Source organism: Stegastes partitus, unplaced genomic scaffold (genome assembly GCF_000690725.1).
Source record: "Stegastes partitus isolate 25-593 unplaced genomic scaffold, Stegastes_partitus-1.0.2 Scaffold1689, whole genome shotgun sequence".
In the NCBI taxonomy this organism is placed as follows: Eukaryota; Metazoa; Chordata; class Actinopteri; family Pomacentridae; genus Stegastes; species Stegastes partitus.
Genome location: NW_007579420.1, coordinates 1,067 through 13,217, shown reverse-complemented (window position 1 = coordinate 13,217; position 12,151 = coordinate 1,067). Strand labels below are relative to the sequence as shown.

The window sequence follows — 12,151 nt, the reverse complement described above, 5'->3', positions numbered from 1 at the left end:
ATCTCCCATTTTTAAATGTCATTTTCACAAATAGATTAAAGGTTCCACAAATTAGAAATTGTGCAATCAAGACTATTTAGCCTCTCTGACATATAGTCCAGATTTCATGGTTCCACATAGAGTGGGCTCAGATGCAAAAAGAAAAAATTAAAAAAAAGAGAAAGAAAGAAGAACTGCTTTGAAATCTCAATTTTTTTTTGTCTTTTCATACAAAGCATAAAGGTTATACAGATTAGAAACTATGCCTTAAAGAGTCGTTAGTCACTCTGGGATCATCTAAGATCCCAGAGTTGATTATTCTGCATATAGGGATTTTAGATCTAAACCTGCTTTGATTTGGTCCAGATGCAAAAAGAAGAAAAAGAAACAATTAAAAATAAAGCTTAGAGAGGAAAAGGAGTGGAATCTCCATTTCTTTTGCATTTTCACAAATAGAATAGCACTTTCACAATTCTATAGGTAGGTTTTAGACAGCATTAAGAATTTACCTAAAATCTCCAACATGGATTCACATAGAATGTGGGGAAAACAGAGAATCAGCTGCTTAGCAATGAGGGTGGGTAATTACATTGATTGTGAAGCTCTTTCTTTCTTTCTTTTTCTCCCTTTATTTCTTTGTATGTCAATAACACATTGTTTATTTAACTGTTTTTCAGCACTTTTGGTTAATTTTGCTTTTTAAACTGGACAATAAGATAGCATCAGTGAAAGTCAACAGCCTATATTTTACATCTGTTCAGAACATTTCCCCTCTCTGGGACAGTGCATGTCCCTGTTGACACATATTTCTACTGAATATCAGCCACACTTGGCAGCAGCGCTGGTGTTTGGACACAAACTGACCTCTGATCAGCCAAACGCTCCTGCACGCTGACTTGCTATTGCGCATGCGTGTAGAGACAGTAACGCTGTCATGGCCCCGTTCAGGGAGGTTTTGTGTTGGTATGTTGTTGTTTTTATGTCCTCTTTCTCTTCAATTCATGACTATTTCTGCCACGAAGCAACACCTTCGGTCGTGTCGAGGTACATTTGTGAACTTACGCAGCCGAAACACCTGAACTCGGTTTGGTTTGACGGTTTATGGAGGCGAAAGTTAGCTAGTTTTGCTAACTAGCTTGCTGGTTGCTGCAACAGTCAGTTTAAATCAAACGTTAGCTGCTGATTTGGCAGCTTCAGTGAGAGTTGTGCAAGACCTGGCTTTGGTATGTGGCTGTTTCAATTTGCTTTCATACCTGGTGTCTTATTTCACAGGGAGAGACACGTAAAGCTACCTTTTGATTGTACACGGTTACTAATGGACATCAGCTGTTGAATTCAGGTAAGCTAATGCAGCTCACAACTCGTGACAAGCTTTATGTTGAATGTTGAGTGTTTTCCTTTGCAAAATGTTGTCTGTAATCTCCTGTAGCAGTCACACGACTTTAGAGCCAGAGTTTGTGTCTTATATCAGCAGCCAAACCCTCAAGCAATCAGCTAATTCTAATAACTAGCTTACTGGCTAAATGCTCAGTACTGGCTAACTCTGGGGTTGAATCTGCAGGATGAATGACATGAACCTGAGTCCTGTGGGCATGGACCAGCTCAGTGTGCCCTCTGTGAGTGCCAGCCACCTGGGTCTGCCCACCTCCCCCACTCACAACCCCATTCCCACTCCAGGTAAGGAAGAAACTACCTGCCTGAGCTGTTTGCTCAAGCTGCAAACTCATTAAACCTCATCTTAACTGTGAGAATACTCTTCGTCACATATTTAGTGGGTTGGTTACAGATATATGGAGATATTATGCATTCTGATCTGTGTCGTAAACATGCTCAATCTGTCAGAGGGGTGTACTTTGAAGTGCATTTCACTGCAAACCGGTTGAGCAGTATGTTTGCAATACCACTGAATTAAAGTGTGCAGTTACTGTAGCACAAGCTGTACTTGTCACAATGCCACTGGAGCGTGCAGGGCATTCAGTTGGTATGTTTTCATGTGTGGTCTTGATTTGCAGCCAGGTTTGTTTTACACTGCTCTTATTGCAGCTAATAGAACAGATTAAAAAATTAGTTATTCAATGAATAATATAAGCTGACTTTGATGTGCTAGAAACTACAGTGATTTCCACGTATCCTACACTGACTGACTTTGCCAGACTTAAATGTACTTGTTAGATATCATGTTTGAATGTATGAAGTTCAAAGTTCAACTTTAATGTGCAGCTGTCATGTTAGAATTGAGCAGCTGCATTGAGAGTTACTGAGTGGTTAAATATACATAGTAACTGACACAAATACCAGTTTTCTACCAGCATTCCTCTCTTGCAGCATTTACAGTAGCAGCGCTTTTTACCGTGTTAAGTTTATATATTCCTCATAGCTCTTCATTCTGACAACCTGTTGCTCTCGACTGAAGTAGGTGGTACATTGTGTGGGGTTTTTTTTGTGCACAATGTGCATCAAATGTCCCCTTTTATTGTAGTGCACACAGAACCTGATAAAGAAAACCTCTTTAGCAAAGAAAGTTGATAACCACTGTTCTGATATCCATTTTCTCTGATTGGGGGGTTCGGTTTAGAGCCAGCTAACATAAAGAAAGCCTGGCGCACTTTCTTCATGGTTCACTCCTCTGATTCCAGCTGTGAAAATTTATAAAAGTTTGATGTACTAAAATGATAGATGGATAACTCGAAACTCATCTGTCATTGGTGACTTTATTATCTGTTTAAGTGTGCTTTAAAATGTTCAAGCAGACAAGTTGCCATCATATTCTCTACTCCAGCACCTCTTCACCTGTTGATGGGTTTTATGTTTCAGGCATGCCAGTGGCCATCCCCAGTCTGGGCCCTTCCCTTGGTTCCCTCCCCTCTGCCTTATCGCTGATGCTCCCCATGGGTCCGCTGAGTGACAGAGGAGTGATGTGCGGCCTGCCGGAAAGGAATTACTCCTTGCCGCCTCCTCCGTACCCCCACCTGGAGAGCAGTTATTTCCGACACATACTGCCAGGTCGGTTTGAGGTTTCTAAATAGTTTCTGGTGATTGCTGTCGTGTGAATGCTTGTTCAATAGTAATAACTAGTTTATTTATGTCAGAGAGCTGTTAAATGAATATAGCCAGACAGCAGAGGAGAATTAGTCATACTGCAGTTTTGTCACACTCCCTCCATGTTTGCTCCGCAGGTATTCTGTCCTACCTGGCAGACCGTCCACCACCTCAGTACATTCATCCCAGCAGCCTTAACATGGATGGGACCTTGTCTGTTGCCAGCAACAACCCCTCAGGTCTGGACCCCTACAGTGGCCCTGGAGGCCCACTGGAGCAGGGCCTGGTGCCCATGGACTCCAGACAGGTCAGCGGCCAGGGTGACCTCCACCAGACTGGCGCTCATGAGCTGGACTCTACAGGGTTGGCGATGGAGTCACGCGTCAGCAGCCCCATGTCCCCGGACCGCATGGGAGAGGAGCTGGCCACTATGGATGGAGTTGGGGTGGTGGCGGTGTCTGACACCCAGCAGCAGCTTGGCGGGGGAAGGCAGCCTCAGCCTCACGAGGGCCTGGACTCTTCTGGTGGTGTGATGCCCCTCCATGGACCTCCTGTGCTGGAGCTACCAGTGGTGATGGAACCTGATCACATGGGGGGACGAGTGGGAAACTCTGGGGCAGGAGGAGCTGGAGGACTTGGGGAACAGCTCCACTCAAACGGGGAGCTAAACTCGGGTGTTGTGAGCGTGGTGCTCACCGGCTCCATGGCCAGCCAGAGCCAGCTGGAGCCAGTGTCCCTGCATGGACACTCTGGGATGGGGCTGGAGGCGGTTAACGTGTCCCCCATCACTGCAGAAGTGTCGCTGGGGCCAGAAAACAACCTGGTGCTGGTCAACTCCACCCTACAGCTGGAGGATTCTACTTCCAACAAGGAGAACCTGGTGTCTGCTTACACCATGTGTGAGTTTGTAATTTAGTTTTTAAAGCCAATAAAAAGTGGACATAAAAATACATTTTGAATTAGTTTTTCTCAAGCACAAAAAACCCGATGATATTAATGATTCTACTTGGAAAGTAATGATGAAAAGAGAAAAAAGGCTTTTGGAAGTTTTGTCATGTGGTGTAACACTGGTAAAAACATCCAAAATTATGTTTTTGCTTTTGGCGGTATTCAGATCTGACTCGACACTCATCAAACAGAGCTTTGTAGTGCTGATGTAACTGCTCAGTCATGTGGAGCCTGCATGATGGCAGCGAATTCCATAATCTTGTAAATAAAACAAAACAAAAAGACAAACTTAAATGTGTCCAAGAACCTCTAAATTAGGGTGAATTGCGTGCACATCACAGTGTTGACTGAAGCGATATTTGGTTCAGTCCTAATGTCAGCTTTTGTCATGCAGCCACGTTTTAGGATTTTCATTGTTGATTATATGAAGATGTGCAACAAAAAAGCTCTTCACATTGTTTATGTGCAGTTAATGTAAGTTTCTCAGACAGCTCTAGCCTGCACTAACTTTGTTCTGCTGGTTTTGTTGCAGGGTGCACACTATGTGAACGCTCATATACCTCAGACTGTCCGGAACACGGCCCGGTCACCTTCATCCCTGATGCTCCCATCCAGAGCCGAGCTCGCCTCTCTCTTCCACGTCCACTGTGCCTGCGCATCTCAGTGGCTGACGAACCTCTTGGTGAGATTGCTAACACTCCTAAACAGTGTCTTTTTGGGACTAATATTTAGACAGACGTGTTCTGTGGACTGACACAGCAGTTATATTTAGCAGATAACTTAAATGGCAGATTATAAGGCAAATTTTTTAGTCAGTTTTGGTGAGCCCAAATGTTATTTAACTGGTAAATGGAATCATAAAAGCACACACACAGTGTTGATGTTTACCTTCAAGTTTGCATTGTTGCATTACTATGAATATTTGTGTGTGTTCCTCCTTATAGGAGTCTTTGCACGGGACGTCATTCCTCCGAGGACCTGCTTTGGACCAATAGTTGGCCAGCATTGTAGCAGTGTGGATCTCTCTGATTGGCTAGAAAAGGACACACCTCAAATATGGAAGGTCCGTGCTGTGGTTTGTGTTGAACTGAGGTTGTCTCAGGCAGCGCAAAACCCTGCTTAATATAATAATTGACAATAAGTGATTTCTCCTGCCACAGATGTACCACAACAATGTGCTGGAGTTCTACATTGTGACGACAGATGAGAACGAATGCAACTGGATGATGTTTGTCCGCAAGGCGAGGTACGACGCCAAGATATGCTAATGATCATTTATTCTGTGTATATTTAAAAAAACGTTAAAGAGTATGCATTGTTCGTAAACTGCACAACAAATGAAAAAAGAGAGCTGGCATAAAAAGCAGTGTTCTGTTATAATTTGGATGTGTGTTTGTGCATTTAGGACCCGCGAAGAGCAGAATCTGGTGGCGTATCCTGCCAATGGTAAACTGTTCTTCTGTACAACCACAGAGATCCACCCGGACCAGGAGCTGCTCTTCTACTACAGCAGAGACTACTGCAGGCTGATGGGTGAGAGGACGGAACAGGGATGAGTGTTGTATACTCATTAAGAAACAAAAAAAAAAAAAACAACACTAATTACAAACAGGATTAGCATTGCTCTATTTTATGTTTTGTTTTTAATTTCCTTTTTGTCATTCTTTACTTTAGAGTTGAAAGCATAAATAAATGCAGGACTTTTTCTTTGACAGCATTTATGTTGTGTGATATATATATTTTAATGTGACAAAAGTTTTGAATATTTCTTCTACAAATGCCAATACAAATGTTTACAGTTGCTAAAGAAAAGCCCCCAAATCAATAAGTCCCACAATTTCCACAAATTTATTGTTTAACTTAAATGCCTAAGATTGTTGCACTTGTGTCAACAAGCATTATCAGCATTAACACGAGTTAATTTCACAACACTTTTTAACACTTTCTTGACAAGATAGAGAGAGCTCAAACATCACTACATGTAGGAAGTAGAAATATTATAATAAGTTGTATAATAAGTTAGAATGCCACACAATCTGCAGTTCAGCCGAAGAGCAGTGAATTTTTGTCTTGTGACTGTTGGTCACAGGTGAGTTGTTATTGGCTTCATGTCTGCACTGAGGAGCACAGAATTCTTTTTGCTTTTTACAGAATGTGGCTGCAAATTATTATTTTTTGTCAAGTTTTTAAATTTAAAATTTTGATCGTTAAATTTAATAACTTGGTGGCTTTTGGATAATTTTCAGTTTTCTTTCAGTTTTTACCGTTTCTGGCTTGGATATCTGTTTGCCTTTCAAACCTGAGAGTGAATTTTGGGTGGATTGTTGATGACTATCCTGCCGTCTTTTTACCTCTGAAGGTGTTCCTCAGGTGCCTGAGGGTGAAATCTGCCAATGTGGCAAAGAGTGCTCCTCCTTCTCTGAGCTCAAGTCTCATCTTAGCAACCATAACGGTAACCACAGCCATAACCAGCCTCCACACAGCCACAGCCCGTCGCAGCAGGACCACTCGCAGCAACAACCACCACCTCCACAGCAGCAGCAGCAGCAGCAACAAGAGCAGCAGCCACAGCAACACACTCACCAGGAAGAGAAGCTGACCAACGGAACCTCAAGCTCGTCCTCTTCCCCGTGGCCCTGCCACAACCACCCCACGGGGCAAACAAACAGCGACAACAGCAGCGGGGGCAGCAGTAGTAGAAACTCTAACAACCCCAGAGCAAAAGGCCAGGGTCATGTGCGGGAGAAGAAATTCAAGTGCAGCATGTGTTCCCGGGCTTTCATAACTTCCACTAAGCTCAATGTGCACTTCATGGGGCACGTAGGAATGAAACCACACAAGTGTGAATACTGCAGCAAGGCCTTCAGCGATCCCAGCAACCTCAGGATGCACCTCAAGATTCACACAGGTACTTGCAGAGTGTGAAAAGTAACGTTTAACGAATAGATATCGTTTAACTGTACCTAAAATCAGCTTTTTAACTTTACTGTTTACTTGACTTTTCCCACTTACAGGTCAGAAGAACTACAGATGCACCGTTTGCGAGAAATCGTTCACCCAGAAATCCCACGTGGCGTCACACATGCTCATCCACACCGGTGCAGAGAAGCTCAAGTGCGACCTTTGCGACCGAACCTTCATCAGGAAACATGACCTGAAACAGCACATGTTCTCTCACACGCAGTATGTACAGATTACTTATTGTAAAACCGAACAAACTGATGGACTGTTGGTTTTGTTGCAGTATTTTCTCCCTATTTATTAGTCATTCCCCTGTTTTTTTCTCACCACAGCGAACGCCGGATTCAGTGCCCCAAGTGCAACAAACACTTCCTCAAGACCAACCACCTGAAGAAGCACATGAACTCTCACGAGGGCCGAAGAGACTTTGTCTGCGAGAAGTGCCACAAAGCGTTCCTCACCAAATACCACCTCACGCGTCACCTGAAGATCTGCAAAGGGCCCAAGATGGAAAGAGTGTCCCGTAAGGAGCAGGACGTCGACGAGGAGGAAGACGATGAGGAGGATGACGACGGCAGAAGAGGAGGAGAGAGGCTCGTTGACTCAGCAAATAGCGAGGACTGTGGTTTGGATGTTGGAGGATATAACTCTGAGAAGTCCCTGTCACCCCCTCATTGACAACACTGTGCCTCTTGAGATGTTTTATTTATTTACTACAGTACCAATGTTTACCTCTCTTTTTTTTTTTTTTGCCAAATACTAGTTACTTTGTTAAAATATAACTGACATTTGTCAAAATTAATACAATTTAACTGCCACATTTTGCATTATAAAAATGTTAAAAACGTGTTTAGCCTCTCACAAGCATATCGCTGCTGCTAAAATAACACTGGGTTACAAAAAGTATTTTGTTGAAGGTGTCTGACTGATTTAACTGATTTAGGACATTTTTGCAACGCTGAATCCAAAAATGACATCTGCTTTTCTGTGTCAGGTCACGTTTTTATGCCAACTCGATTTTGAAAAAATCGATTTTGCCACTAAGTTGATCAAATTTTTTGACATTAGCGATTGATTTATTTTAGTATTTCTCATATGAAATCGGATTTTAGAGGAAAAATTTCATTTTCTAATCCTTTTCATAAGCTAAATGATCCACAAGTTGATGAGCGTAAACATTTATAAAGCTAAATACAAGTACATTGCATTTTTCATCAGCATTGCTCAAAATTCAGGGCTTGAACTTGCACTTCTTGGAGCTCCTGGAATGATCAGCAGCAGGTTTATCTCTCTTCAGAGTCCAGCAGTAATCAGCCATCACGACTGCATCCCAGCGTCCCTGATGCCTGGTCTCCATCTCTTTCTGATAAAATCACGTGACTCTAATGTGTTGTTCATAAACCAGGGGGTAAACTTTTTATCTACATTTAATTCACCTACAAATATTTACAGTATCAACTTGAAAAGGTTTCAGAATTTGTTCATTTCAGGAAATAGAAAAAGAATATTGTACGATACAAAGCATAGATACCCGCACATGTACACAAAATGTAAAAAACAAAAGTGCATGTGGCGACAAATCAAACTTTTGACCTCATTGAGCAAAACCAATGTAATATTTGGATTCGGCACACTGCAGTTGTCCAAAATCAGCTCAAAAAACTTTGACACCAAAATGGGTGTAGACCAGTGTAATCTTTGTCACATTAGAAGCCAGCTGATAAAGATTTGAACATACTTCTTTCAAGTTATTTTCTCTTCATTAACTCAGGCCTCTGTGATATTAACGGTTTTAGTGGGTTCACATAAGCTCTCATTTACTGGTTGTTTTTCTTTAATCCTAATTCCTCAGTTCACTCAATAACACAACTGATACAGATTAGTAATTGCAGAAGAATGTCAGTTCTAAAATTCTGATATTCTTGTATATTCCTGCATTTTTTTTATATTATTCTTGATTATATGTAGTTGCTAAATGGGTTGTGCTATTTTTCTTTATTTATTAATTTTGTATTCTCTTCCCTTTATTTAATTCTGTCGTGTGTGTGTGAATGGAAGCGAGCCTTTTGAAATCAAGTATCTGGGCATTAATGTGACAATATCCCACCTGGTGTGAGTGTTGACTGAATGTTACAATCATGTTATAGCTCCATCTTATCCGTTGCACATTTTAATAAATGGATATTTACAGCTGTTATGTTGTTTATTGGTACTTTTTTTTTTTTTTTTAAATGTCTGTGTTGTTTTCATTATGTAAAGCATGCAGACTGGTGATCATAGTGGATATAACGGAACAGAAATGAGCGTCATACAGTTTAGATTTAATATATGAAAAATAGCAGCCCCACAGTCGGAACTTCATCCAACAAAACTCAGCAGACCTTTGTAGTATTTCATTTGTCCACTTCTAATTTTGATGACAAACTCAAGCCTCTTTAACATGGAGGATGTTCATTTTCTGGAGAGATGTTCTGCCATTCATCAAAGACCATTTTATTTCAACTGCTCTTTGCTGGAGGTTTTGTGTTGCTCAGCTTTTCTCTTTAAAGTATCTCAGAGGTGTTGGATTTAAATCAGGCGACTTACTTAGACAGGTCTTAGTTTTTACTTTTTCCTATTTAGAAACTCTTGCGTGATTTTGGCAGTGTGTTTTGGATCATTTACTTGCTTAACTGTTTCTCGAACACTGTTGCCGAGAAGGTCGCCGGTTCGCGTCCCGGTGGGGGCACTGGGATCTTTCTGCGTGGAGTTTGCATGTTCTCCCCGTGCAGTGTGGGTTCCCTCCGGGTTCTCCGGCTTCCTCCCACAAGGTCCGAAAACATGTTGAGGTTAATTGGTGATTCTGTCTGTAGGAGTGAATGTGAGTGTCCCCTGCCTTCACCCTGAGTCAGCTGGGATAGGCTTCAGCCCCCTGCGACCCCAGTGAGGATTAAGCGGTGTATAGATAATGGATGGATGGAAATATTTCTCGTCTTCCAAGTTTCTGCAGATTTGGAAGTCATCTTGTTATCTAGTATTTTTGGTACATCTCCAGACATCCATGATGCATCTACAAATGTCACCTTCATGCTTCACGGTCAGGACTGTGCATTCGCTGTGGTAGTCCTGACTACGTTCATACCAAACCTGCTCGACCACATCTGAGGTGAACAAATTTATCTTGGTCTCATCTGACAAAAGAAAGTGTTCCCAATATTCCAGTATCCATCAGGCTTCTTTTCATAACAAAGTCAATCTTGCAGTTTTGCGATGGATGGCAAGCAGCGTTTTTTATTTTCTTTGATGCCGTCCATAGAGGTTGATAGTATGCAATGCTCTGAGCAGTCACAGACACTTTCATTTCCACTGATAACCCCTGTACCAAGTGGGAAATACTTCTATAACCATCTGTTGTTTGGAGCCAGATTGTAAAAGTGGTGGCGTCAGTTTCAGGATCCAGCCACTGTGGCTCTGATTAGTGGTGCTGTGGCTTGTTCTATATTTCTGGATTACTGCTGCAGCTGTGTGTCCACTGACTTTCAGTCATTCAGTTTTATAACCATGTTAATGCAATTAGGCAGATTCAAAATGATAGATTTGCTCAATTTGTTTCACTGATCACTGGTTTTGTTTGTCATTGATTACTATTTTGTTGCAGCGTTTCTACTTCACTTAGAACAGGTAGAAAAAACTTGAATAAAAACATTAGTCACGTGAATATCTAATATTTCCAAAGAGATTAATGCATTGATAGAAATTAGTCTCAAAACTAATGTGACATTTTTTTTTAATTATTTTTTTTCCTTGCACATATTACTACAATTGTCGCTGTTTGTGTGAGATTCCACATAAGAAAATTTTAGGTGCAAAACAGAAATTAAAAAAACAAAACAACAACCAAAAAAAACTTTTTTTAATTTTCCAAAGTGTCATATTTAAATGAGGCCGGTGTGATGACCCGGTAGTGCACTTTGCAACTGCCGGTTAAAATACAAATTATGCAGCGCCGCGGTTGTCATTCACTTCAGCGTGGTATGAATTTTCTACATTTCCTACGCTTTGTATAATATTTTGGTTATATCGCCCTCTGAATAACCCCTCAGCGTTGTGGCTTGTTTACATTGTGGACGGAAATCCAACCAGAAACTAAACTTTCGCTGCACGTTCCTCTCTGTTTGTGGTAAAAGCTACAGCTAACTTTAGCTAGCCGTTTAGCTAGCAGGGCTAACTGAGCTACACTTGTGTTAGCCGTAAGTTGAGCACAGCTGTCGTGCTAACTTTCATGTCAAGTTTAAGTATACTCGCTTAATCTGTCTGTTTTAAAGCTCGACTTGGTCTTGGCACATTTCATGCTTGTTTTTTTTTTTTTGTCTCAGAGTGTTTCTCTCTGCTCTTTCTTTCAGCCTGACCAGTGTGATAACATCATGTTGACCCCACCGAAGGAGGGGATGCCCAGTATGATCGACCGGGCGCTGAGGATGAGGAGGGAGGAGCAGGCTCGACAGGTGGTCCTCGCCTGGGCTGTCCTCAATATGTCCCTGGCTGGCATGATTTACACTGAAATGTAAGTAGTTCTGCTGGAATAGCGACCTAAAAATTGTAATGTAGCACTGGTGTTCCAGCTGATGTGGTGATCATGTTGCCTGGTGATGTTTGTTTGCTGTTCAAGCCTGCTGGAGGGAAATCGTGATGTTTATAGTCGCAGATTCCTCATATTCAGAGCCAAAAGTTACTTACTCAAGTCCCCCCACAACTAGATAACTTTACAAGGCAGTAAGAAACATATCAGCTTTAGAACCAGTCTTCGTCCAGCTCAGACTTTGCATCCTGCGCCCTCGCTGCCGGCTGCTTGTGAGGTGAACCGTTCAGAATGAGCAGCTGCCGCTCAATCCACCAGGTTTGTTAACTTTCTGGAGCCGCTACTGCAAACTCTAAAATGTCTCAGCCATGAGCAGCACCAAATGTTCTGTTGTTCATTGCAAGAGTGATCACAGAAGTCTTCATGCACTCCCAGCATCTGAGGAACTGAAGATACAGCGGTGTGCTTTTGTTATTAATAGTAATGTCACCACAACTATAGCAAAGTACTGACTGTTAGAGTGTCGTATGACCTGCGTAGCTATTGTTTATTTGGTCTGTGGAGACTGTAAAGCTTAGAGACTTACAGAGATGATACAGAGACCTTTAAGACCGATAAACAAGAACTGGGTGGGTTACTGTGTTTTAATGTCGCCTGCTATGCTTC

At 41.9% G+C, this 12,151-nt stretch overlaps 1 protein-coding gene across 1 annotated transcript; it reads left to right on the top strand.

Annotated features, from left to right (window-relative positions):
- Positions 1-901: 901 nt before the first annotated feature.
- On the top strand, positions 902-9,124 carry prdm4 (PR domain containing 4). The gene is made up of 12 exons (XM_008301594.1): positions 902-942; positions 1,252-1,318; positions 1,541-1,656; positions 2,794-2,982; positions 3,156-3,917; positions 4,499-4,648; positions 4,911-5,029; positions 5,127-5,212; positions 5,372-5,499; positions 6,326-6,874; positions 6,981-7,149; positions 7,260-9,124. The coding sequence occupies exons 3-12, from the start codon at positions 1,542-1,544 to the stop codon at positions 7,603-7,605; spliced, it is 2,613 nt and encodes an 870-aa protein (XP_008299816.1). The 5' UTR covers positions 902-942; positions 1,252-1,318; position 1,541; the 3' UTR covers positions 7,606-9,124.
- The last annotated feature ends 3,027 nt before the right edge of the window (positions 9,125-12,151 follow it).